Raw genomic sequence first — 27262 nt, 5'->3', positions numbered from 1 at the left:
GAGGCCGCCCCCCGGCGGCTCCGCTGTCCGCCCGGAGAACCGCGGGTTCGAGTCCCGAGGCCTCCCCGCGGGACACGGCCTCGCACGGTGTGATAACCCCCCCGCTACACACACGCCCACGAACCCTTGGCTCCAGCCTCCGCCCCAGGCAGGGAAAGGAACGGGGTCGGTTTGGGTTGGTTTTATTTCTAGCAGCCACAGGCGTACCCGGCAAGCGACCCCGGGCTAGGATTTACAGAGTACGCAGCACGCAGGAGGGGGGGCGATGGCTTCTAGCCTCCACAAGAGCTCAACACAGCAGGCACGGCACTGCTAGACACAGAATTCTAATCGGCAACGGTACAGGAGAGGTCTTCTCGGTGACACCAAAGCTATGTTTCTGCTCTACTCCTGCCTGTGGTGGCTGGGCAGTAGGGAGGGCGCAGATCTTTGGCCAGCTGCCCTCCAGGCCTTAGTTCTTCTGGTAGTAGAACCACTTGTCAACTGCGTGGGGCAGGAAAACAAAGCAGAAGGAGGGATTAGTCCACTTTCTGCCACATGGCCATGGGCTTCCGGCAGCTGGGGGTGGCCCTCAGGTCTTCAGCCCCACTAAAGCAAGGTTCAGATTTCAGGTGGAAGGCGCCCATTGCCACCTCGGGCAGAAGGATGAGGACAGCTGAGCCAGGATTCATCCACCGGCCCTTATTTTCCTACAGGATGGCATCCCCAGGCATCAAAAGGCTCGTCACCTAGCTAGTGACCATATAAGACCCTTGTTTTCCCATTGCTAACTCCTTCCTCATTGGCATGGCAGGGAGACTTACCTTCTGGTGGGATGGGGTTAGCAGCTTTACTCGGCGGTGCCTGAAATGAGAAGTAGATTACAGGTAGCCAGAGGTTGACCTTCTGCCTGAAGCTCACCAGACACCGTTCAGAGCCGCCCAAGCCTTTACCAAGCACGGTATAAGATTCAAGGAGTGGGAATCAGCCTGCACTAGTCAGCTACAGTTCAGCTTAGCCCTTCACACAAAATTCTGCTTGGGATTCCACCTCCCAGATGACCACAGGCAAGGAGAAGCCTCTGGAGGAACACCTGGCTTGCTCCACACCCATTTTACCATAAAGAAGTGCTGCGTGCACTCACCCGAAACCAACTCTGAGCACACAATGTGCTATTCACACAACCCCCTACCGATTTGCCCGTCAGGAGGGGCAGGACTTACCGCATTCACAGTCGCTTTCGCACACTCTTGACTACAGCAGAAAGGGCTGTCGGACAACGTCAGGTTTGTGCTAGAAGAGGAAAGTCGCTCGTGAGGATGCAAAAGCCAAGCCCCTCTCCCCCGTGAGCGGCCAGTCGATGCTAAGAACCATTGGCTTCAGCTGCCCCACAGAAAGGGAAGGCGCATGGAGGCAGCTGGCAGCTGGCAGAAGGCACTGCACCACTCAGGAAAGGAAGCTGCAGGGCTGCTTGTTTAGGGGAAAGGAACATGCAGAGCGCCGTGAGCGTGAACCTACCAGTTGATCTCCCCTCCGTCAGTTTTCTTCGCTATCAAAGCCTTCCAGTGCTCGTGAGTGCTTCTGATGACGTTCACCGCAAAATCCTGAAGGCGAGAGCAAACACCACGCTACGTGTAAGGCTCCAGAAGGGACTTGGAGAGGGGTCTTCCATTCCCACACCTTTCAGGAACGGCAGCGACCTCTCAGCGCACACCAGGTACACAGTGGGGATTTTATAGTAATGGCTTTGGTTTACTTTGGAGATGGGAGGATATGCCCAGGTCACCCAGCAAGCTTGGGGTCAATAGAAATGCAATGCAGATAGTTCTAGTCTCCAGACAGCGCCATCTTACAAAAGCACCTCCACCCTGCTCCTCCTGCCTGCCTGCAGCAGCTAGGGGATCCAGAGCTGTCTGGGAGCTTTCTTCCGCTCCAGGCAAGCCACTCAGCTGCTCTGCAGACCAAGAGGAAGAGATGCGCACCTAATCTAATCTCACAACTACTGAAAAGCGAATCTGCTTCCAGGCACACTGCGGGGGCGGGGGGGAGGGGTCCCCCTTAAAATAAAAAGGGGCAGTGGTATGTGCTCAAGCGTTAAGCTGTCAGCTGGAGGAGGAAGCACACACACTTCATTGTCAGCAGGAACACGGCAATAAACATTACTAAATACCACAGGGAGCCAAACCAAACACTGCTCTGAGGTTCTTTGTCCCTACTTTCCGCCTCAGCCCCGATCCCGGTTTCACCCATCCTGAGGGGCAGGATGGGCGTCCCCTTCGACTGCAGCATGGCACTAGGTTGGGTGGGCTGGGACAAGTTCAGTCCCCCCTTGCTCTTCACACGCCTCCCCCTCTTTCACAGCAGCTCACACTGATGAAGAAAGGTGATCCTACCTTGTCTTTAAACTCGCCGTTAAAAGCAAACTGGTTTTCTGGCTTTCCATCAGGCACTTTGTATCGCCTGAACCAGTCCACTGTAGCTTCCAAGTATCCAGGTTTCATCCTTCTGACATCGTTGATATCTAGCCACACAGAAAAACTTTGTTAGCACACCTAGGAACAGAAGCTACTAGAAGTTACTACTACCCCGTTCTTGTCAGCCGCCTCTCTTTCAGCCCCTCCTCAGGTAGTCTGAGCAACGTTTCCAGCAGGTGAGAGCAAATACACTAACTGGATAGCTGCAGGAATGTGGACATTCCATCTTTCATCTTCACAGCATATCCTGATTGCCCCAGGAGTGGGGACAGATTTTAACAGCTCCGATTAGAGGTTGACTGGACAACCCCTTTCCTTCCACTGAGAGGACAGGCTGAGGAGCCACCCTCTTCTTTGAGACGCCAGGCTAGACAGAGGACTGAACTTTGGATAAACAGCCATAAAATGTTTGCTACAGGTTTGATGACATCCTACTCTGCTGTCCTTCCAAGATCACACCTGGTGAACACCATGGCAGAGAAGGAACGAGCCCTGAACAGAGCAAGGCCAGCGCTAAGCCTGCTCCCCCATCCTGCTACTTGCCATTATAGTTGTCCGCTTCAGGGTCTTCGACATTGATAGCAATTATCTTCCAGTCTGTCTCTCCCTCATCAATCAGTGCCAGCGTGCCCAACACCTTCACTTTGATGACTTCTCCCCGAGAGCAGACCTGCCAAGGACAAAGACCTTGTTGTGTGTTCCTTGGACAGAGAGGGTGCAAGCTGCAAGTTCAGCAAGCGGTGGGGTGCCATGAAATCAGCTGTGGCTTATCAGCGGTTCCCAAGCCCTGTCTCACAAGGCTCTAAGACCTCATCAACAATCTCCAGAAGCAGCGGAGGGAAACATCACACTAAGGTAGAGGAGGGAGGAACCGAATAATGTCCCTGGATAATTGACTTCAGAGACATTAATTACAGTTACCCTTTAGAACACATTACCTTGCTTCCGATTTCGCACACATCAATTGGATCATTATCTCCACAGCACCCGGTATTTTCATCTTTGTGACCTGGGTCTTCCCAAGTCTGCAGGAAAAAAACCCACAAGCAGGAATTAAGAACTCTCAGGTTTCAAGTGGAAGCAAGCAGCAGGTTTATCTCAGGCACTCAATTGCTGGGAAGATAGAGACAATGGCCCACGTCACACTTGCTTTCAGGTCCAAGGGTTGGGCTACTGTTTCACAGTGCCTACAAATTCAGTGTGAATCCAAGTTAAAAGGCCTTATCTCGCCAAGGATAAACTGAAAAACCTTTTTCCTGACTTCCTCCTCCCTTCCACGGCTGCATAAAGGTGAAGTTCACATCTCCAAAGAATACTCACTGATTTGGCCGCCTGCCCGTTCCTCTCCCTATTCATTTCTTAACAGAAGTTTCCTGAACTCCAGATAGCAGCCCAACAGAGTGTATTGTTTCCTTTTAATCAAACAATTAAAGATACACTGTTGCACTAGAGCGGTGACAAGAGCAGAGTCCCATACCCAATGCCACTGGGTGTCCCAGCACATCTCACCTAAACCGGTGAGCATCAAATTGAAGGACAGGACTCCAGAAGGCACATGAGCTGCACCCCCAAAAGCCACAGCTGCTTAAAACACACACTTCCGATCCAGGAGCAAAAGGGCACTGTGTCCACTCACATCATAAGGACCATCTACCCCTAAGGTTATTGAGATCCCAATTCGCTGCGTGCCAGGACACAACCTGTACAGTCAAGACCTCACGATACATCCGGGAAGATGTATCCTCCTTCTAAAGCACAATCTTACATCTCACATTATTAACAGACCTACTAATATTCCAACCACTATAAGATCAGGGCTCTTCACAGCCACTACTGCACTTCTCTGCAAAGAAGTGTTGAGTCCAGTCCCTCGCTCTTGACGCACAAACAGCTGTGACCCACTGACACATGGCTGAGCCAAGGCCTTGAAACCCCTAATTCTGCACAAAGAAACTGTCTCCAGGACCCCTCTGAGCAGAAAGCAATTCAACTTTGAAATGCCACCTCAAGCCGCTCGGAGACACCACTCAGCAGCTAGTGAGGCTAAAAGTACCTAATTCAGTGTGCCTCCCTCTGAACTGTCACCGACGATTTATTTCTCTAACAGAAACTCAAACCTTAAAGAAAGTCAGACACAAGCAGCCCTGCTCAGGGTTCTAGCTCTTTATCTAGCAGATAAAGATGGTGGCAGATAGCCACCATCTGCCCGTCCCCCCTTGCAGGCTGTTTTGAAGAAAGCATGTCTGTGCAGCTGCAGATGTCTGCCTCACACAGCCTCTGGGCTTGTGAGTGTCTCTCTCAGATCCAACACCAAGAACAGAGCACCTACTACCGCCCAGCAGGTTACCACACGAGTCTAGCTGCGCGGTTGAGACCCTGATCACTAAAAGGGGCAGAAACGGGCAAGGTACAGTCTTCAGATCCTCACTGTCCACATCCAAAGCCTAATGGACCCAGCTAGCTCAGATACCTTACTCCCAGCATTAGCTACAAGTCCACCTCTTGAGATCTCCACTTAAAAGCACCCTTGTTTTCTCAACAGGTTCTCTGCACCAGCAAGGTGACGTACACAGCTACAAACACCGCATCCAAGATCAGGCTCAGCTGACCTTTTGCCCATTAACACAGTGGTGGTTGGGCACACGTACAGGCATCCTCCCCCCACCCCACCAGAAGGGATGTAAGTTACAGTACCTGTGGGATAGCACCGTAATTCCAGATATAACCCTTATGGGGAAACACATTAGCTACGTAGCGCAGTTTTCCTTTCTTCACATCTTGCTTAATTGGGTTTAAGGGATCCTTTGTTGCAATCTGGAAGAGAAGTTACATAAATCTCTCTACTTAGCTCTCCAAGAAAAAAAAAATCAAGTGTGTTTTTTTTTATTTTATTAAAAAAACCCCAAATGAAGCAGGCTCCTAGCTGGCAAGCCAAGAGACCAGGAGCTGACCCTGAAGCCAACGGCAGATATTGGACAACTCCACTTCCTGTTGCATTGCCATCTCCTGGGATACAGTTTGCTGCAAACTGACCTACAAATGTCAGAACCACGTGTGGTCCAGGCTTGTAAGATGCTGCTTTAACCAGAAGCCACAGAAGAATACCAAGTTATTCCACTTTTGGTGAGTCTCAGCCTCCACACCAGACCTCCAGCACTACAAAAGTGCTTATAGGGGAAGTTAGAAACCACACTAAAATTTAGGAGGTGAAACTGAGGCAGAGAGAATCAGCAAAGCCAAAGATAAACAGACCAGTCATGTCAAGCACATAGGCTAGGAACTGTAAAACAGTTACCTCCATCTTGGCATTTGTCCATCGAGGTACCTCCACGACCATGTTGAACACATTCTGAAGAAAGCAAAACATCAGTGAACGGGAAGGAATCTCAAGACCACACTTTAAACTAGGGAACACATATAAGCAAGCATGAAAGCCAGACATTTCACATGAAAACCCTAACCTTCTCTTTCTCAGTGCCAGTTTTGATACAGTTGATAAAAGCCTTGTAATCTGGTCAGCCAGACGTTATCCCTCGAAGCTGAAACCCATGAAAGACACCAGACTGAGGTTACCCACCCATTCTCCATCACTTGCTGCCTATGAACCTCTCTGTCACGTTCCCAGGTTACAGAACAGTGGGTTTAGATGAAGACAGCTGCACACAGCCTATCCTGGGTGTAACAAAACGAGGCTTCAGGCACATTTATTAACTATAAACCGTGTGAAGTTACTGCAAGAGCCGTCCCGGCAATTCAGTAGAGACAAAGCTTACAGGAGTAACCCACCTATTTAATAACCTGGGTACCTACATACTGTCCTGAGCAGCCCACAACATCACATCCAAACATTCTAGTGTGCCTTCAAGTTAGGAAGAGATGCCCAAGCTGCCAGTCTAGAAGAGCAGACCTCGCTAGCTGCATGGTGCGAGGACAAAGATGTGGGGGAGAAAGGCAGAACCACATCCTGTGATATCTAGTTTATGGGCAGCACCTGGAAACAAGTCTTGTTGACTCCAGCTGGGCTGAGAGGATTCTTAAGAGTTCAACGTCACTCTGCTCCTCAAGAAAACAAGCTTTCACACTTGAACCTTAGCGTTTGCTGTTCAAAGAGATTATGGCTTTTAAGAAAAGGTCAAACCTTGCTCCCTTGCACTAACAAGGTTTCTAATCCCCACGGTAAGTAGTATTACCATTGCAAAATCCCTTGCACCTGTATGGTGCCGCAATTAGACTGTTATTGTGCAACGAGCGCTGATACACCATTGACTTTGCCCATGTCTTTCCCTTACAGGAGCTCCTTACAAGCCTTAAATTGCAGGGGGTCACTGCTCACTTGAAATTTATACATAAGAAGAGCATATACCTTTTCATGGACAAGTAACTCCAGGAAAGAAACGAGGCGATTGGAACTGGCTAGGCAGGGCGCTTATGGCTTCACAGGCGAGGAAAGGTAACTTGGGGGTGCATCTCACAGTCTCTCCACACTCCAGCTGACAGATGTACCTTGGTCTAAGGCACCCAGCAAGCAGCCCAAGGTCACTGCTTCGCAATGCCAAGGCACACAGGTACAGATAAGGTCAGCATATCCCAGCCCTAGACTGAAAAAAACCCAGTCTGCAATCCTCTCAGTGTCTTAGAAGTCTGAGGATAAAGATCAAGGAGACCAGACAGAGTGAGACAACCTTTTGCTCCAAGCTGGGCTCCCTACCATAGCTGGTAACAAACCTGCTAAGCAACGAGTAAAATCTCTGTGGGGAGGCACTCCAGCAACGGGAAGAGGTCTAACGTGATCAGCACTGTTGCATAATTTCAGGGACCGCAGCCTTCAGTGATATGACTTGGCACCGAGATGCTGGCACACCAGTAGCCCAGTTTCCCTTGTTAATCATTACCAGTCCAGAGAAATCCTCCTCACCCCTATACTCATTCCCCTGCTCTTTCCTCCTCCGCTCTGGAGAGTGTAGCATTATCTGGATCTTCCCTGTCCAACCTAGCTCTCAGACCCCCGCTGAAAACTGCTTTCCAAGTCGGGCACAGAAACCACTTGGCCACTCTCCTTAATGATTAAAATCCGTCTTTTCCCTTCTCAGCAGGCAAAACCCACCTCAGACTTCCCAGAGTGTATTTTGACAATGCCCACAACCCAAAGTTAACCAGCTTCTTTCCAGAGGTTCATCTCTAAATTCTACATATGGTTTGCCTTTCCCATAACTGCTCTCCACCCCCCACCTCTCCCTCACAAGCAGCTCATCTGCTACGTTTCTCTAGTTGCACAGCACTTTAGTGCATGTTCAAAGAAGAAATGAGCTACAGAAAGTAAGGAACACAGGCAAAGAGCCTGAGTTACCACTGAAAAAGCGCCCAGTGAAAACTGAAATGCGTCTGCTTGGGCTTCCTAGAGCCAAAGCATTTTAGAGAGCAGCCAACTTTGACTAACCGCCGGCTGCTGGAAGGATGTAATGGCAGGAACCATGCAGCAGGTTCCCATCTGCACTCCTTGCAAGGCAAGAGGTCCCCAGGAGCTGCTACAGCACAGATTTAACATCCTCGCCTTTCCTTCGGTGGCCAATGATGCTGCTGGCATCAAAGCAGTCTTACTGCAGTCAAACCCGAAGCCTGAAGCATCACGCCGGTTGAGCGTAAACCTCCGCAGCGGGGGATGCCGATATTTAGCCGAAGGCAGAAAGCACGCTTCTTTTAACCCAAAACGCTGTCCTGTGACCTCACGGGCACGCTGAAGAGAACCACTCGCACGGGGCAGCGAGATGGCCCGCTCCCCGCCCCCTCCCCCGCTCTGCCCGGAGCGAAGGCTGCGGGAGAAGGGGCTGCCCCGCTCCCGGCGAGACCGGGCGATGCTTCCGCCGGGGTGCTCCTGCCGCCGGGCAGCCTGAGGAGCCAGGCACCCATGGGAGACGCCTGGGACCCGCGGGACGCCGAGGCGCGCAGGCCCCCAGGCTCGCAGCCAAAGCCCGGAGCTCGCTCCCCTGGCCAGGCCCACGCCAGCGGGGTCACCCCACCCAGAGCCCTTCTCCCCCACTCCTCACCTTGCCGGCGTCCGCGTAGATGGGGATATCGTGGAAGGGGGAGATGTACCGCCCGGCGGCGTCCTCTGCAAGGCAAAAGGGGCGAGTCAGGCCCAGCCAGAAGGGACGCCACGCCGGGCCCCGCCTCAGGGAGCCCCGCTGCAGGTAAAAGGGTGGGGGTGGGGGAGGGTGGGGTGGCGGCGAGCCGCGGACCTCAGGCCGCGGGGGCTCCCCCGGCGCCTCCAAAGGGGCTCATCCCCCGAGCCGGGAGGAGGAGGCGGCGGCGGCGGCAGTTACTCACTGAAGAACAGCCGGTACTCCACGCTATGAGGCGCGGCGCGCTCCTCCACGCTGTAACCTGCCATCGTGCGCCGCGCAACCCGCCGGCTCCCGCACTGCGCAGGCGCGACCCGCCACACACCCCCCCCCCCGCCTCACCAAGCGCGTCCTGCGCAGGCGCCGAGCTCGCCCCGCGCCCCGCCCCGCGCTGCGTCACGCCGCGCCACGTCACGCTGGGCAGCGCGGCAGGATGCTGTGGGGTGTGAGGTGCGGGGGCCTGTAGCACCGGGGCACGGTGTGGTCCAGTACGCTGTGATGTAGCCCGGTATGAGCACAGCGGTGTGGTTTGGCGTGGTCCTGCGTGGCGCAGCGTGGGCCGGCATGGGGTGGTGTGGGCCAGCACAGTGCAGTATGGTCCGGCAGGACCACAGCATCGTGGTTTGGTGTGGTCCTGCATGGCTGTGATGGCGTGGTGTGGCATGGCCCAGCACGGCATGGCCCAGCACAGCATGGCGTGGTCCATCATGGCCATGATGGTGTGGTTTGCACCAGCACGGTGCAGTATGGTCCGGCAGGACCACAGCATCGTGGTTTGGCGTGGTCCTGCATGGCCGTGATGGCGTGGTGCGGCATGGCCCAGCACAGCGTGGCGTGGGCCATCATGGCCATGCTGGTGTGGTGTGGCTTGCTTCAGCACAGCATGGCATACACCAGCACGGTGCAGTATGGTCCAGCATGACCACAGCGGTAGGGTTTGGTGTGGTCCATTGTGGCCATGATGGCATTGGTGTGGCACAGTGTAGTATGGCTCTTCATGGCCACAGCATTATGGCGTGACTTGGACCTGCACAGCATAATGTGGTCTAGCATGACCAGTTTGGTTTGGCATGGTCCATCATGGCCATGATGGCATGGTGCAGCATGGTCCAGCACAGTGTGGTGTAGTCTAGCATGGCCACGGCAGTACGGTTTAGTGTGGTCCATCATAGCCATGATGGCTTTGTGTAGTGTGGTACAGCAGTGTGGCACAGGCCTCATGACCATGGTGTGGTATGGCCCAGCACAACGTGGTACAGCACAGCAAAGGACTGTGTGGCTCTCCACAGCATGGCCAAGCGGGGCATGGGACAGCCCATTTACACAAGCTCTCCTCCCCGATCCCTCAGCTCCCCAGGCCCATGCCCTGGCAAGGCCACAGGGCCCCATGGTGGCATGGGGCTCAGCTAGTGGCCCCCCCCTTTGCCCCTCATCCAGGACGGCACTTCTGGGTGAGGTGGAGGAGCTAAGGCAGGGACATGGCGTCAGCAGGACGCACCTTTATTTGGGTGACTCACAGGCCACAATGTGGCAAAATCTGCATTCCCCACCCTGCAAGCCCTTGGTCCACAGGTGCCCAGTGGCCGTGGCTGCTCAGCCATCCCATGCAGGGACACCAGTGCGGCGGGGTGCCAAGGGCCCTGATTCGGAGGCAGGTGGCGAGTCGCTGGCCCGTGCCTGGGCAAAGACACGGTTGCGAGCTCCAAAGAGGACCCCACGGCCATGGCTTCTGGGGGTGTAGGGCCCATGGTGGTGATGGTGGCGGTGGCGTGAGCAGAAGGGGGCCCTGAAGGCCTCCTGGAAGCCCCGGCGGAAGTTCTCATTGAAGTAACCATAGATGATGGGGTTGGCGCTGCTGTTGAAGAAGGCCAACCAGTGGGCAAAGGGGAAGACGTAGACAGTGACCAGGCGGAGCTGGTTCTCACTCAGCCGCCCGTAGTCTGTCAGCAGCATCAGCGTCCAGAGGGGCAGCCAGGAGAGGGTGAAGAAAAGGGCGACGATGATGAGCATGTTGATGACCTTGGCCTTCCTTCGGGAGACCTTCCTCCCCTCTGGCTCCCCTTGGCCACAGTCGGGTGCTGCCGACTTGAAGAGCTTGAAGGCAATGCGAGCGTACATGACGATGATGAGGGCAAGGGGGGCCACGTAGATGTGGGAGAAGAGGACAGTGGTGTAGATCCTCCTCATCCCTGTCTCAGGCCAGGCCTCCCAACAGGAGTAGAGGGGGTAGGAGTTGTTGTAGGTGTCCACCATGAAGTGGTGCTCTTCCCTGGTGACAGTCAGGGTGATGGCAGAGGGGCACATGATGAGTAGGGCCAGCACCCAGATGATGGCGATGGTCACCAGGGCTTTTCTCAGAGTCAGCTTCTGCCGGAAGGGGTGGACAATGCAGCGAAACCTGTAGGAAGGCAGATGGTGGTAGATTTGGGTGCCTGGTAGGACGTCCCCGGGAAGGAGGATGGCCAGGACCCAGGAGTGGGAAGGGGAGGGTGAGGTGTGTTGTTCTTTACATATGGCTTTTGGTGGCAGAGATCGCTTGGGATCTCTCTGGCTTTGGTGCTTTCAGCCCAAGGTGGGGAAGGACACCTTTCTGGCCTGCCCCATGGACAGCTTTGTGGCCCTCCTGGTTGAGCTGGGACATGCTCCTGAGATCCCTGTGAGCTTTCCCATGGGTGGAAACAGCATGGGACACGTCAGCATGCAGGGGGTGGCTTGGTCCTCACATCCCCACATCCCTGTGCCAACATACCTCTCCACAGCAATGGCCACCAACGTGAAAACCGAGGCGGAGACGGACATGCCCTGCACCAGGCCGCTCATTTTGCACATGGTGTTGTCAAAGGGCCAACCTGCAAGGGGACACCATGGAGGTTGTAAGTGCGTGCCTTTGGCTCCGTCAGGTCCATCAGCAGCTCCCTCTAGATGTCCCCATCCACCATGTCATTGCTGGAGGATGCTAAATCCCGCTCGGAAGTGGAGAGGGGCTGCATTTTTGGCTCATATGGAGCCTCCAGCAGTACAGATGCTTTGAGAGAAACCCCAAAATTGGTAAGAGACACACGTATCGCACTCCATAGAAACTCAAGGAGCACAGCAGTTGTCATGTCTCCAACCCTTATGCAGGCCTTGAGCTGTTATCACAGGGACCGACCTTTGGATCCTCAATCAGAAGGACTTTCACCTTGTTTCTTGACCCCAACGCTAAGGCATCAGCAGTAAATAAATTGCACCCCATAATAAACAAACCAATAAATACAGACTCTGCCTCATGCCCTGACTGCTGCTGTGGCCAGACTCTGCCAACCGTGCCGATGTCACCTCTGTCTTCAGGAAGGTCAGCAGGGAAAGCCAAGCCAGCATGGGAGAAGATCAATGCAAGGAGAGTTTTTCAGTGTTGCTTGATTGAGAACATTAAATAAATGAGTAAATGCAGCTTTGAGGTCACACTTTTCCAAGAGTGCTCAAAACCTAAAGAAATTGTGTCTCTGATGAGATGCCTCTCATCAGATGCGGTTGAGTGGCCAACACCTGCCTTCCTCATCCTCAGTAAAAAAAAAAGAACACCCACAGGAAAGATGTTCCCCACCACTTTCTCTTCCCCTCCAGCTTGCATCTCACCCCTCCACTGCCCCGCTCACCCGTGATGAGGTTGTCCACCAAGGTGGTGGGCATGCAGAAGATGCCCACCAGCAGATCGCTGATGGCCAGGTTGAGGATGAACATGTTGGTGACTGTCCGCATCTGACGGTTCTTCACCACAATGAAGCACACCAGGATGTTGCCGATCATGCACATGAGGAAGATGAAGGTGTAGGCCAGGATGAACATGGCAGCCACGGGGGAGGAGTGCTGGTAGTATGCTGAGAAGGTGTAGTTCTCCCTCAGGAGGTGGCTCTTGCTTGCAGTGGAGTTGGGCCAACTGCCGTTGGAAGGGCCTGGGGAAGCAAAGGCAGGAGAATGAAGCTGGGAGAATCATAGAATCATAGGGGTTGGAATGGACCTCAAGAGATCATCAGGTCCAACCCCCCTGACAAAGCAGCTCCCTAGCTCATATCGCACAGATAGGCATCCAGACGGGTCTTGAATATCTCCAGAGAAGGAGACTCCACACCCCCCTGGGCAGCCTGTCCCAGGGCTCTGTCACCCTCACTGTGTAAAAGTTCTTCCACATGTTGGTGCAGACGTCTTGTGTGCCAACTTGCAGCCATTGTCCCTTGTCCTGTCTCCACAGACCACTGAGAAAAGGCTGGCCATTTCCTCCTGCATCCCATACTTCAGATATTTATAAACTTTAATAAGGTCCCCCCCTTAGTCTTCTCTAGGCTGAACAGTCCCAGCTCACTCAGCCTTTCCTCACAGGGGAGATGCTTCAGGCCCTTAATCATCTTTGTAGCCCTCCTCTGGACTCTCTCCAGGAGATCCCTGTCTTTTTTATACCAGGGAGCCCAGAACTGGATGCAATACTCCAGGTGGGGCCTGACCAGGGCAGAGTAGAGGGAGAAGATCACCTCCTTTGACCTGCTGGCCACATTCCTACTGATGCACCCCAGGATCCCATTGGCTCTCTTAGCCACCAGGGCACACTGCTGGCTCATGGCCAACCTGTCATCCACCAGGACCCCCAGGTCCTTCTCCACTGAGCTCTTCTCCAGCAGGTCATCCCCCAGCCTGTACTGATACAAGCGGTTGTTCCTTCCCAGGTGCAAGACTCTACACTTTGTTGAACCTCATTTGCTTTCTCCCTGCCCAGCTTTCCAGCCTATCCAGGTCTCGCTGGATGGCAGCGCAGTGTTCCTGCGTGTCAGCCACTCCTCCCAGCTCTGTACCATCAGTGTACTTGCTGAGGGTGGATGCAATTCCCTCATCAAGGTCGTCGATGAAGATATTAAACAGGACTGGACGAAAGAAGATAAAGTGATTATTCCCTTTGTGTCCTAAGGCCCTGGGAGGTGGATTTTCCTATTCATACCAGCGCCCAGCCTGTCCAGGATGTATCCTGCTGGGACCACCTCAGTGCCCCGGCAAGTCTCCTCCTCCTTGGGTTCCATAGCCCCAAGTACCGCAGCTCCCTGGCTGAATCACTGTTCGTTTTCTGTCAAGTCCTTGTTACTTTGTACCAGCACTTCCATAAGGAACAGCAGCAGCCCAGAAAACACCCTCTTCTCCTAGGACATGTTCTTTTAGGGATGACACAAGGAAGGAGAATCCACATCCCAACACTGCACCGTTCTGGCTGTGGGGGAGCTGCATCCGTGCAGTCCCTGACAGGGCAGCCTGGGAGCATCCCTGCTCCTGGGCATCCGCTGCTACTTCTCCTTGAGCTTCCAAGGTTTTGAGATCCCTGAAAAATCTCCTTCCCCTGGGGGAAAGCTGTGATCCCCGCGGGAGTCAGGCAGGGAAAGAGGAAACCCTTCCCTCCCCTTACACAGAAAGCAGTAATCGCACATGATAATGATAGTTATCTGGGACCCTGAGAGCGTCTGGTGGGGTGTGGTGGCAATTTGTGGGGAGAGATTTCGTGGGAAGAGATTTTGGAGCACAGGAAGTTCCGCACCAACATGCGGAAGAACTTTTTCACAGTGAGGGTGACAGAGCCCTGGGACAGGCTGCCCAGGGAGGTTTTGGAGTCTCCATCTCTAGAGAGATTCAAGACCCGTCTGGATGCCTATCTGTGCAATATGAGCTAGGGAGCTGCTTTGGCAGGGGGGTCGGACCCGATGATCTCTCGAGGTCCCTTCCAACCCCTATGATTCTGTGATTCTGTGATTTAGCAGGGGAGCAGCTCTGCGCAGCACCCACCCTCAGGCTCCCCTGCCTTTGTGCCGGCAGGGATGCAGGAGGATGCAGGGCACAGGCAGGAGCTGCCCACGGTGGTGCCGGGATTTCCTCCTCTCCAAGCCAGGCTGCGGTTTTAAGGCAGAAGAAGGAATATTTTCACTTTAAGGCTCAGCCTAATCCCCCCTAAACCAGTGCTGCTCTGCAAAAGCACTGCAAGGTTGCTGCATGGTGGGCGGCTGGATCATCCCCGTGCCGGTGCTCACCATGCTTTTCCCAGTTGCTGGGATCGTTGGCTTCCACTACAGCCTCTGTACCCCTGCTGCCTTCAGAAAGGGACCCAGGATGAGGACGGGGAGGGGGAGAGGAAGGTTTATCTGGAATGAGGTGAAGGAGCCTCTGTGAGAGGCAAGGAAGGGGCAAGATGCTCCAGCTAGTCGGCATCAGGCACACCAGCACCAAGTGGCTTTGTTAAGAGAGGTGTTAGCGAAGTCTATAATGAGGTTGCACGAAACATGCAGTATTAAGCCCAAAACTTTGCTGGACTTTATCTCTTCGGGCTGTGACGTCCTGCGGCATTAGCAGGAGGTGGGCAGCCTACGACTGAGGAATCACAGGCAGTTTCAAGAGCCAGGAGGAAAGGAAGGGAAGGTGAGAGAAGGAGAATAAGGGGCTGCCGAGCACCCGGGGCCTCAGCACTGGATGGATGGATGGATGGATGGATGGATGGATGGATGGATGGATGGATGGATGGAGGGGTCTGTTCAGCGCTGACGTCTCAGACGCAGTGATGAGGGGATGGGGGACACTGGCTTGGCGGGGGGGATGATGGGCTGCCGGCTCCCCTCCAGGAAAGCACCTCTGGGAAAGGCTGGGCTGGTGGAATAAGGGTCGGGGGGGATGGGGGAGAGGGGTGGACATCTTTTTGGGGGATAAAATAAAATAGATCAGGTCTTGGTACTCACCTCCAGCGCCCCAGCCCGGCTCCGGGGGCTGCATCGCCGGCGTGCAGGCAGAGGGGGATGCAGGGGGGGGAGTATGTGCCGCCGGGGTAGGGGGAGTTTGTCCCTGTCCCTTCCCTGGTCGTCCCTCCCCAGCCCCGGGCTGAGCTCCGGTACCGCGGTGCCGCCGCGCCGGTTGCGGCTGCTCTCGCCGGCTGCGGCGGGGAGGGGGTGGGCGGCGGGGGACCAGCCTCCCATCACCATGGATACCGGGGTACCCGCACACATCATCACCCTCCGCCCCTCCCCCTCACCCCCCCCCCCCCATCTGAGGCGGGGTGGGGAGCAGCGCACAGGAGCCCAGAGACAAGCTGGAGCAGGTCTGCGCTGGGGAGGGTCAGGTGCCTCTTGCAGCCCGCCCATGCTCCCTCACTGAGGTCACTGGGTGCCTCTTTCCCCTCCAGTTAACGGTGGGTGTCCCTCCTGCCCATCCCGGGGTGTGTTTTGTGGAGGAAGTACACTGCGAACCCCCAAGTGAGTAGGGGGGACCCTCATTCTCCCTCCATGGGAATCACCCACAGGGTGGGGAAAGAAGCACAGTCCTTAGGGATGCTGGTCCTGGCCTGAAGCTGCTCCATTCTGGCTCCAGGTCCTCCATCATGGCCAGCATCAATGTTTCCCCCTCTTCCCATGGTCTTCCACCAAAGTTTGTCTTCAGCAAGTAGTCTAGAAGCCAAATATTCCCAGGATTAACACTTCCTGGCTGCACCCAGCACTGGGAAAGCGCTTGTCCCTTAAAGACATGAAGCAACAAACACAGGGGAGATTTAAACACGGAATTTTGAGATGACACCTAGGATTTTTCCCAGGAGTTGGTTGCTGGGGGGTTTTCTTTGCAGGCATCCAGCTGCCACTGGACACCAGTGTGCCTGGCAGTGCCCCTGCTCCCCACCAAGAAGCCACCCTCCATGGGCCGCCTCCCACAGCTTCTTTCTTCCTTGGAAAGGAAGCAGCACACCTTTTAAGACCCACACGGCACAGGAGGTGGGTGCACACCTCTGGGGACCCCTGTGGGGTGAGCGGGGATGTCCTGCTGCTGGGTCACTTTGATTTCCACAGTGTAGAGTGATGGGGGGGCGGGGGCATGCAGGTAAAACCCAGCAGAGCTGCAAGGGTCTGCAAAGGGGCTGTTTTAAGGAAAAAGGCAACAGATAATTCAAATTTAAGACACAAAAAGGCATGTAAGAGGAAAACATTTAATCAGGCACTCAGCACACTGCAGTGTCAGCGATTCCAGGGGCAACCCTTATGCCCCAGGGATGTCCCCCACCATCCCACCCCTGGCCGCTCCCCATCACCCACCAGGCAGGAGAGATGCAGCTGAACATCCAACTCCCCTAGTTTTACCTAAAACCTCACACCACATGCATCCCAGCTCCTTTGCCTGCCCAAAAAGTGGGAGATTCCCACCTTGGGAGGCAGCAGAGCCATCCTTTTGCACAGGAGCCCCTCTGCTTGCATTGTCCTAAGGAAAAAAGACGGCACATGGCTTCCTTGCTGCAGATTTGGGACAGAAACAGCGACGTAGCAGAGACCAACCTAAGCCAAACCACTCTCACGGGCAGTCATGCCTCGGGAGAGCTCACACTGCTCTCTGTGGGCATCCCAAGACACTCCCCCCAGCACCTCAGGCTTCGGGGACAGGCTTCTCCGGTGACAGCAGCAGATCAAAGGGGACGAGGGGCCGGATCAGCAGCCGCATCTCAGGGATGACGGGGTTTGCCCGCAGGTTGAGGCTCTGCAGCGATGTCATGGAGGCCAGCTTCTCCACCGGCACCTCTGCAAAGAGACAAAGAGAGCCCCCAGGTGAGCATCCATCCCGGGGGCAATTTAGAGCAGCAAGAGGGGTAAGAAGCCACAGCAAGGTGGGTGCGCTGGAGCAAACCCTGCTCCCGATGGATCCCCAGGCTTCTCTCAAACCAGGAACCTGCTGGCAAGGCACAGGCAATGTGATATTAAATGTGGATGCTGCTCTCCCGTTCCCCCAGTCCTTCAAAAACCCAACAAAGCAACTCCAACAAACCCTGCTGGGGTGCTAAACTGGTATTCAAAGACTTTTCTGCCTGGTTTTATTCCCAGCGATGACTGGTGCCTGGGAGCGCTCACCAGGCTGTGGGGAGAGCATGTGCTCTTTGCCCTCATCAATGGGACAAGCTGCAGAACGTCTCCCAGCCATTGCCAGGCACCCTCCCATTTCGCAATTTCCATGAATCTGGGTGTTTTCTTTTAGAAGGGGTTTCTAAAGGAATCCCTTTCTTATGTTAAAAATCAGATGCAGGTGTCTAGGTGGTTCTGCTGCAAACCCACTGAGAGTAGAGGAATAAGGCTGAATCAAAAAATTTACCATTAAGATCATTAAAAGAGGATATATTTAGCTTTTTTTTTTTTGTTATAAATCACAATATTTGGGGCTCAAAAAGCCCACCTGCCCAAGCTCACCAAGAAAAGGCCACCAAAAATGACAAGAGCCCTTTGTTATCCCCAGCTCTGATTTCTCCTGCCAATACTTGAGGCAGAGCCACAGTGCTGTAATTATAGCTGGGCAGGTGATTATACAATTTTTAAACCTTAACTGATGATGAAAAAAGACTCAAACACCTTGATAGCTACCCATACACACACACACACACACTTCTTTCTCCTGGGGAGAGCAGCATTCTTTTCTGCAATACACATATTTTGTGGGAGCACATCTCTCCATCAGGCTGAGCTTCCCATGGGTTGTTTTATAACGCTTCGCAGTGGATTCGGTCACTGCTGCTCCCTTGCATCATTTTATTATCCCCCCTTTGATGCACAGATATCCTTTTTAATATATTTTTGATCATATCTTGAATAGCTATTTATTTATTTAATATTTTTTAAACAGAACTTCCTGTTTAATCATCTCCTGAGGCCATGCAGAGCAATCAACCCCCATCCTACTTACATTTAAGGAGCTGAAGAAAGTATTTTAGGGAGCAAGCCATGCCCATGGGTGGGAACAGCCCAGCTCTTGCAGCTTCATTCAAGTTAAGGAGCAATGACTCACCCCGGCATGAAGGGACATGCAAGGACACAGGGTGCAGCCTATAGCTCTGTTCTATATGGCCATGCCTCTGTGAGCGACCTGTAGCATCGCTTGCCAGCTCCCCAAAGGATAAGGTATTCATGTTGAAGCCTGAATTGTTCATGCTGGATTCATTAAGTGAAAATAAAAAAGAGGGGGAAGGGTTTTTTTCATAATTGGTCTCAAATGGTCTCCAGCATCCCTCCTCACTGTCTCAACATCTTCTGCATCAAGCCATGAATGAAGGGATACAGGAAAAGAGAAGCTAGAGCTTCAGGCTCAAAAAAAACCCCACAGCCTCACAGGCTTGGGAGCTGAAAATGCTGATTAGTTATTACTCTAATTAGCAGAGAAAGAGTTAAAAGCACTGACATTAATATATACATAATTGCACTCCAGAATTAAGAGCTCATTGAGAGGAAAAGGGCAGATAGGTGATAGCACTAAGTATCTCCTTAATGGAGGCAGGCATTAATTAATCCTCCTTTTCTCCTGTTCCCCTTTAGTTGGAAAACATCTACCTACCATCTTGAGTTCAATGTGTAGAAGAGCCAGCTCTCCTTCTGCATGTGCTTTTAACACAGCTATCAGATCCCTGAGCATCACTGAAAGGATGAGCAGGAATGGCACATAGCAGGGGGTGCTGCACCAAAATAACCCAGACTATCTGCAGCTAGAGAAAAAGGGGGGAAACACCTCCTAATCCTTTCATCCCACATCCCACCCCCTACCCAAAATCCATAGGCCATCTTTCCCTCCCCACCAGGCTTTTATCTGGAGCAGGTTCCTCAGCTTCTTGTGGGGCTAAGTGGCGCACCCTGGGTCCCAAATTATAAAAGGCAGCAAAAACACTACTTGTCCCTGATGTTGAGCTGGCTGGGGGTGGGTGCTGCTGTAGGGAAGCAACTCTGGGTGAGCCTTCAGCTATCTCAAGAGCTTCTGGAAGGATGTCCTAGCTGCAGTGGGTGAGTTCTAGGTGTACATGGTGGTGGTGGGAAAGAGATGTCATCTCCTGCAGTTTAATCTCCTGGAGTAAAATCAGTGCTGAGGGCTTAAATCCTACTTGGCTGTTAAGGGAAATAAAAATTTAAGTTTGTTAACTGAAGCTGGTGGGCTTCCCTTAATTATCATTCTTCTGTTGTGCCGGGCCAGTGTGGGAAGAAAAGGTATATATAAGTACAAGCTCATAAATAATGCTTAAAGCTGTATTAGCATATAAAAATGCAAAAACTAGCTGCAATGCCCCTGGCTTTGTAGTCTCTACCTCCTCCTTCCCAGAGAATGCCTAAAACAAGCTAATCTTATCTATTTCTGCAGCCAGCCAGCCAGCCAGTGCTGTGCTCATCCCTTTGATATGTCCCTGAAATGCTTTGGCTTGAAATTATTAATTCCTACCCTGTTGTTATTTGCCCTGAGTCTGATAACTGCATCTGAGGTGGTGACCAAGCCCGACAGCTGGGTTTTCCAGTTCCCTTCTCTCCTGGGATTAACCTGGTTGGGTCCAACCCCCTTGGTGCATCTTTTCCTCCCTGCATTTAAATGGCAAAGGGGGGAGTAGAAAGCAATAAAAGCCGCGTTTCCTTCTGGCAGCAGCCTGCTTGCACAAAACGTGAAGGAAATATGAAGTGTGGAGACCTCGGCTCTTGCGCTGAGTCTGATTAAAGTTGGCCAATTAAGCTTGGAAAGTGATGGAGGGATTAGAAGCGAGAGGAATCTCTCTGGATGGGGGGAGAGGAGGAGAAAAAAGGGTGAGGGGGAAAAACCCACCAAGAACCCAGGTATTTTGCTGATTCTTCTGGAAGGGGTATTTAATGTCTATGGGATTGCTGCTGGTGCTGTTCATAAAACTCATGTTGAGAGGAGCAGCTTCCCCAGCAGCAGCCAAAGCTGGCCCTGATAAAGCAGCCCAAGGGAGTGCACTTGGTATTTGCCTCCCCAGGGATCCGCGTGGGATGCTCCAGCCTGGGCTCTTCGAAAGCTTGCTTTTAGATAAATACCCTTTTACCTACACACAGCGGCTGTCGCCTTTGCACTGTTTTCAGGGACTCCAAAGGCTTCAGCTTTGTGTATGAAAGCTTTTCCTCTGACCGCAGGTTCGGGGTGCGAGTGGCTCTTACCGTTCCTTTTATTTCACTTTTTTTAGGGGGGATTTTGTAGTGATTCCTACTTGCTCTGGGAAATGTTCAGGTGGGCTTGTGCCCTTACTTTTCCTGGTAGCAAACAGCCCTGCACCCTTGAGACTGGATTCTGCAGTCACGTCTCTTATTTATTTCTTAAACCAAATTGGCATCCTTCCCTTCCCAGGGATGCGCATCATCGGCATCACAGCTGGGAAATCCAGCCAGCTTGGGGTGATGCTCATCCTTACCTTCACCTCCTCCTCACCTGTGATCTCATTCTCTTCCAGGTCAATGGTTTCCAGTGTGGCAACAGCAACCAGGGGCTCGGGGAAGTGCCGGAATCTGTTGCGGGAGAGGTTGATGGCACGGAGGTGCAGCAGGGAGGTGAGCTCCTCGGGAAGGCGGTGCAGGTAGTTGCCTGACAGGTTGAGCTCTGGTGTTTGGGGGGCACACAGACAGAGGTAGTGGGATGGGGAGGGGGTGAAAAGATGAAGAAAGATAATTAATGTGTAGCTTAATTTGTATTGCTGGGTGCAGCAATGGGGGTTTTTCTTCCTTCAAAAATGAGGTTATTGTTAATTTCCCTGCTCATCTCTCAGGCTTGCTGTTGTAGTTCTGTCTGCTGTGGGTACCACTTTGGGGAGTGATGTGTTTCTTGGCTTCCTTGGGCTTTTCTAATGGAACCCTTGCAGCAATTTGCGAGCAGGGACCGGAGAAATAAGCAGCACTTCTGAGTGAGGTGGGTGCAATTCTGCAATCCTCCCCACCCATGAATGCTCTACCACGGCTTAAGGCTAATTTCCTACCCTCACGTGCCTGACCCCCTTCTGAGGTATAAACATAGGGGTGGAGAGAATGTGTTTATCAGAAAAAAAAATCTATTCTGCAGGATTTAACCCTCTGTGAGGCTTTAACCCCCCAAAAAAATAAGGTTCTGTGGGGCTGGGAGCTGCACTCCTGCAGGAAAGGCCAGTACCTGTGGGTATGGGCACCCCCAAACCCCTCTGTCCCAGTGCCCTTCTCCAGTGACACAGTGGCTTTCTGCTCTATAAATACACCCTGGCGCAAGCTGCCCTGCCCCTGCTAATACCAGGTTTTTATAGGTCCTGCCCAGTTCAGGCTGGTCCCCAGACCCCCTGAAAAAGCCCAGCAGAGGCCTGGCGCATTCATCACCCCAGTGATTTGTACATTAGTGGATCTAAATCCTTGCTAGGAAATTAGAACCCCTTGCCCCCCCCACCTTGGGGCTCGCTGTGCTGTCTAGAAAATGAAAATTGATTTCCTTTGCTCAGCGTGTTTCTCTTTTCCCTCCAGCCTCCAGGGAGTTATGGCAGATGATGCTCCAGCTCTGGTATGACATGGGAAGCCTCCCCAGCCACCCACCGTGGCAGTGCTCCTGTGGAACGTTGTACAAGCACAATCTGTGCTTTTAAGAGCTGCCAGAGCCCCAAGTGCTGCTGTGGGCAGGCAAAGCCCCCCCTCCCCCCCCCCAGTGCAGTCCCCAGGGTTCAAAACCAGCAGCACTGGATGGCCTGGATGCTGGTGTGACCATGTTCTCAGCAGATCAACTCCTGACTGCTTTTGATGGGCTCTGCAGGGATGTGTCCCCATGGCACCAGCCATACATTGATGACCATCCCCGTCTCCCGCAGCGAGTGGAGAGTGAGCAACTATTGCTGACATCTCATGATGGGGAGTAATTAGCCAGCAGCAAGCCAGCGTGCCTTCTGCAAGCCAAAAAACCCTGTCTCTGCCATGCCTGGACTGTCTGTTCCTCTTCCAGCCCCATCCTCAGAGGGAGCTGGAGCATGAGGGAGCCCCACATCAGCCCAGCTTCGGCTGGAAGGTGGCAGTACATGAGTTTGGGAGGGTGGGTGAGGATGAAAGGGCCAGAAAGCGTAAAGAAAAATGTGATTTTCTGAGTGCCTGGGGTGGGGGTGCGTGTGTGGAGTAGTCAAAACTGCAGTGGGGAAACTCTCCTATTCCCTCTGCAGCAACCTGGGGACTCTTTGCTGTGTTATGGAGGGTTTGGAAAGGACCCTCATGAAGCAGTGGTGCTGTCCCTTACCTCTCAGCTGGCTGAAGGTGGTGACGAACCGGCTGGTGAGGGACTTGAGTTCGTTATTTGCCAGGGAGATGTGGTGGATCCCCTCGGTGATGCTCCTCATGGCTTTGTAGATGCCCACAGGGAAGGTCATCAGCTTGCAGTTGGCCAGATCTGTCCCCAGAGAGACCCAGGCACCCGATAAAGCACCCCAGCTGGGACACAGCGATGCTTTCCATTTTGCTTTCTACCCCTCAGTGCTCAGGTCGCCCATCTGGGTGCTGCTGTCATGTCCCCTGCTGTGCTTCTCTTGGTCACAAGAATCTTTACAGTGCTCATGGAAGTGATCATGGAGCTTATTCCCATCAGCAGTGCTAAGCCTGTTACACCTCAAGTGTGTTCAGCTCTATATTGCATCGCAAATGGTGGTTGGAGACCCTCAGTCAGCCTGTCTGTGTCTCATCACAACTTCAGCGATCCCCCCCCTCCTCTGTCCCTAACCCCACTGGGGATGGTCAAGCACTGCTGAGCGGGATGAGGATGGAGCAGGGTTTTCCCTGTCTGGATTTATCCTGGCAATGGGGGAAGGGGGGAAAAGAGTTGGCTGTCCTTCTTGCCTGTTGGTGTGTCTTTAATTTTCTCCAAGTTGCTTCTGTTTTCCCTCCCAAGGATGGATCCCTGTATCCTGGCCCTGGGATGCTTTGCTGCCTGCTTCCTCCCCAAAGCCATGGTGGGGGCTGCACAAGCTTGGTCCTCCCGTGCTTACCATCTTGCTCCAGAGGATGCCAAGAGACTGAGCGACGGAGCTCTGACTCTTTGCATACGCTGGCTTACACCCCAGGGCAGGGAATCCAGCACATGTAAACCCAAGCAGCTTTCAGCTCCCTCTCCCGAGGAGCTGTACGTGGGTCTCCCATGCTAGCTAGGAACAGTGTGATTACGGAGATCTGGTATGGGGAGAGGTCTGGCTGGGGGATTTTATCCCTGGGGTATGTCCCCGGGGATTATGTGCCATCACTGGGAGCCCACTCAAGCATTGGGGGGGGGAGGGGGGCAGGCTGGGAGTCCTTTGGGGAGCCTTTCCCATTCCTGGGAGTGCAGAAGCCTTGGGTGCAGTACGCAAGCGTGGGGCCCATGGCTTTTTTAGACCGTGGCAGCTGAAAATAGAACCCTTCTCCTGGATACCCGATCCCCCCCTCTGTGCCCCAAGCAGGAGCCAAACTGGAGTGACAGGGCTTACCGAGAGAATCTGTTTTGTTCTCCACTGTGTCGTTCACCTTCCTGGCCACCCGAGCCACTGCCTCGCCCATCTTCTTCTGCATGTGTGCACCGGGTCCCACCAAGGACATGCTTTGGCCAGGGAGATCCGTGGCTGGAGGGAAACCAGCTGCGCTGGGCTCTCCGGAGAGGGCTGCTAAAAATAGCCATGGGGATCAGCATTCCCGAGGGAGGGCGGGCAGGCTGTGCTGAGGCTGGCATGGCCCTTAGGGTATGAGATTCCCAGCTTTCCAGGATGGTACATTTAGGATATGGGGGATACATTCCCTTCTCTTGTTTGGGGTATAGGGAGATGTCCTCTTTCCTGGTGATCTGAGCCTAGCGTGGCCCCCAGGATGCAGGATTCCATACTTTCCAGGCTGGTGCTTTGGGGTATGGGGATGTGTCCCTTTTCCTAGTGATGCAGGGATGGTGTAGCCCTCGGGGGTGGAGGTTTCCCAACTTTTTAGCTTGGTATATTAGGGATATGGGAATGCATTATTTTTCCTGGTGATACTTGTTAGCTAAAATCTCTGGGCAGAAAGAGCCGTGGGCACGAAGACACCCCCTCCCCCCTTACGCGGGGAGCATCCCGAGAGAAGCCGGGTCACCCCCCCTCAAAAAAAAAGAACAAACCCAAAAACAAACCCAACCCCTCTTCCCACGCCGGGAGTCGAACCCGGGCCGCCTGGGTGAAAACCAGGAATCCTCACCGCTAGACCACGTGGGAGGGCGCGGGCAGCGGCGCCCACCCCCGCGCCTGCCCCCTGCCGGCGGCGGCCGGGGCGGGGAGCGGAGCGGAGCAGGCGGGGGGAGGCGGGGAGCGGCGGGGGGGGGGGGGCGGCGCCCGCTCCGCGCCGCCTCCGCGGGGACAATAGCGCGGGGCCATGTCGTCCGCAGGCGGCCGCCAACCCAGCCAGAGCCGGGCGATTCCCACCCGTACCGTGGCCCTCAGCGACGCTGCGCAGCTCCCCCCGGATTACTGCACCACCCCCGGCGGCACCCTCTTCTCCACCACCCCGGGAGGTAAAAACCGCGGGGGCGGGACGGGGCCTGCGGGGCAGCGGCCGCGGGGCCGCGCCGGGGGAGCGCTCCGCCAGCCCGCACGCCTCTCCCGAGGCCGCCTGTCGTGCCCGTGTCGCGCCTGTCGCGCTCGTATCGCGCCTGTCGCGCCCGTCTCGCGCCAGTGTGTCGTGTGTACGGAGCGTCTGTCGCTCGTCGCCCTCATAGCGAGTGCTTTGAGCGGGGCTTGTCCTTTTTCCGGGGTAAGGGGAGGGGGGCGTAGAGGGTCCCGTCGGGGGCCGGGAGGTGGCCCCGGGAGCGGGGTGGGTGGCAGCCGGTCCCCGTGGGACGCGGGTACCGGGGGGGCTTAGTCGGTGGCTCGGCGTGGGGGGGTGCCCTGCCCCGTCCCGCCTTCACACCCTCTCCCCGGCGTCGAAGCATCCCTCGTCCCCAGCCGGGGCTGAGGGAGGCGGGGGAACGTTTCGGGGTACCGCATCCGTCGGCGATGCCTTCCCACTCCCTGCCGCGAGTTTGCCAGGCCTCTGCGCCAGAATGGCAGCGAGTGTTCCCCGGAGGGGGGAGGGCAGCTGGTACCCAGGTGCCGCCGGGGGTGTTTATCCAGCGCCGAATTATCGCCCGCTGTGCCCAGATAAGAGCAGGCAGCGCGCACTCCCCCCTCTGGCCTCCCCACTTATCCTTGGGCTGCAGCTGAGGTCCTTGGACCAGGGCGCCCGTCCTGCAAGGAGACTTCTTCTGCAAACAAGCACTGCCGGGCTGGATTCTCCCCCCACAAATCCCCAATCCTCCTCTGATTTTACCAATCCCCCCCTCCCAGGCACACGGATCATCTACGACCGCAAGTTCCTGCTGGACCGCCGCAACTCCCCCATGGCGCAGACCCCGCCTTGTCACCTCCCCAATATTCCCGGCGTCACCAGCCCTGGCTCAGCCGGTGAGGAGCCCAAAGCGGACACCAACAGCCTAAACCATCAGGAGGGGAAGCCATCCATGGGTAAGAGACCCTTGGGGTGAGGTGGGGTGAATTGAGGGGTGTGGGGGGGACCCTCCGCTAATGCTCCTCTCCTTGCCTCTCACCAGGGGACGACGCTCAGTTCGAGATGGATATCTGAGCGGGAACCACGGAGAGGCAGCGACTCCCCAGCCCTGTGCACACCCCATTCGGCTTACCAGGACCCGTCCCAGCGAGGAGGAAGAGGAGGCGGCGGCAGCAGTGGTCCCTGACCAGCATCCCCCTCCCCATCTGCCTCCTCACCCCCCTATCTTTCTGGGGAGAGCACAGCTCTGATTTTCCCCCCCTTTGCAGGTGACCGGTCCCAGCATGTGCTGGTCCGACTATCTCCTCCAGATCCAGCCCTATTCCTTTTCCTCCACCCGCCGGCAGCCTGATCTCCGCGGGGCTTCTTTTTAAAACATCCCCTTTGCCTCTCCTGCCACCTCATGTTCCCCTCCCCACAAAAAAAAACACCCACCCTTCCGTTACGCCAGACCTCCCGTTGCCGGCAGCGTGGCCGTCTGGAGCTGCGTCACCCTTTTTACCCCTTCTCCTGAAAAATTTAGGCAGCTTCTTGGGAGGAGGGCGTAAAGCGTTGCTCCTAAAACCAGCACCCACTTGCACCCCGGGGCGGGGGGTGGGGGTGGTTTTTTTTGGATTCCCCCGGTACCCGCTGGCGTTCGGCGGAGGACAACTATGGCAGCCCATTCCCTTCGGTGCTCCGGGCGCCTGCATCGCTCTCCGACACAGATTTCATCCGTCTCGGCCCTCCGGCGGAGGGGGGATGCTGTGGACTCCAAGCGATACAGCCATATGTTACAAAAAAGCCAGCCAGCTGACCCTCGATTTTATATTTTTGGTACTAAAAAGGGGCACTTCACCGGCAACGCGTCTTTTTTCCCAGGCCGGGGACAAGCACCTCTGGGAAAGTGCTTTCTAGTGCTCTTTTTTTTTTAATTAACCCTCCCACCACCCCACCCCCCTGCCGTCCTCCTTGAAAATGTGAATAATACAGGAGCGAAATCCCTCGGCGCCGTTGGATGTCTCGGAAGGAGCCAGGCGCCCGGGTTAGGGGGGGAATGCGGGGTAGGGAACGCCGCAGGGATGCGATGCTGCAGCCCAGAGCATCACGGCGGCTGCACCAGATCCAGTGGCGGGGTACCAGTGGCGGTGCTGTCCTCTGCTTGCTTTTCACTCTGGGGCCCCGCCCCCGCAAACCCTAGCCAGGTCACGGTGCTGTGGATGAAGAGTTTCCATGTTAAACTCCTTGCTGCCTGGCCCACTGTGCCCATCCTGCCTGTGCCTGGCGTCTCGAAACACACCCAGATACGGGATTTACATGTTCTTCTCTCTGGGTGCAACTCTTGCCTTCGAGGAGCAGCATTTGGTGAGGGTGTGCGTGGCAGGGGAAGCCATGGCAGTGCTGTGCT

At 54.6% G+C, this 27262-nt stretch overlaps 4 protein-coding genes across 4 annotated transcripts; 1 reads left to right on the top strand and 3 right to left on the bottom strand.

Moving 5' to 3' along the window:
• Positions 1 to 166: 166 nt before the first annotated feature.
• Positions 167 to 8887, bottom strand: PPA1 (inorganic pyrophosphatase 1). Its single transcript, XM_084265577.1, has 11 exons — positions 8778 to 8887; positions 8498 to 8562; positions 5749 to 5802; positions 5148 to 5267; positions 3392 to 3478; positions 2997 to 3123; positions 2373 to 2500; positions 1498 to 1583; positions 1203 to 1272; positions 804 to 843; positions 167 to 483 (listed from the first exon to the last, which is right to left on the bottom strand). The coding sequence occupies exons 1-11, from the start codon at positions 8839 to 8841 to the stop codon at positions 452 to 454; spliced, it is 873 nt and encodes a 290-aa protein (XP_084121703.1). The 5' UTR covers positions 8842 to 8887; the 3' UTR covers positions 167 to 451.
• A 1278-nt stretch (positions 8888 to 10165) lies between these two features.
• On the bottom strand, positions 10166 to 15946 carry NPFFR1 (neuropeptide FF receptor 1; the record flags this gene model as incomplete). The annotated part of the gene is made up of 5 exons (XM_084264593.1): positions 10166 to 10970; positions 11322 to 11421; positions 12211 to 12507; positions 15313 to 15503; positions 15912 to 15946. 5 exons carry the CDS (start codon positions 15944 to 15946, stop codon positions 10166 to 10168), a joined length of 1428 nt encoding a protein of 475 aa, XP_084120719.1.
• Positions 15947 to 16555: 609 nt separating this feature from the next.
• LRRC20 (leucine rich repeat containing 20) lies at positions 16556 to 23957 on the bottom strand. Its single transcript, XM_084264910.1, has 4 exons — positions 23802 to 23957; positions 22586 to 22735; positions 20783 to 20950; positions 16556 to 17127 (listed from the first exon to the last, which is right to left on the bottom strand). The coding sequence occupies exons 1-4, from the start codon at positions 23908 to 23910 to the stop codon at positions 16976 to 16978; spliced, it is 579 nt and encodes a 192-aa protein (XP_084121036.1). The 5' UTR covers positions 23911 to 23957; the 3' UTR covers positions 16556 to 16975.
• A 731-nt stretch (positions 23958 to 24688) lies between these two features.
• EIF4EBP2 (eukaryotic translation initiation factor 4E binding protein 2) lies at positions 24689 to 26859 on the top strand. The gene is made up of 3 exons (XM_084265440.1): positions 24689 to 24844; positions 25656 to 25832; positions 25919 to 26859. Exons 1-3 carry the CDS (start codon positions 24706 to 24708, stop codon positions 25948 to 25950), a joined length of 348 nt encoding a protein of 115 aa, XP_084121566.1. The 5' UTR covers positions 24689 to 24705; the 3' UTR covers positions 25951 to 26859.
• Positions 26860 to 27262: the final 403 nt, after the last annotated feature.

This window comes from Gallinula chloropus (genome assembly GCF_964237585.1).
Source record: "Gallinula chloropus genome assembly, chromosome: 5".
Taxonomy (NCBI): Eukaryota; Metazoa; Chordata; class Aves; order Gruiformes; family Rallidae; genus Gallinula; species Gallinula chloropus.
The sequence above is the reverse complement of the archived record's forward strand: the minus strand, read 5'-3'. Positions and strand labels throughout refer to the sequence as shown.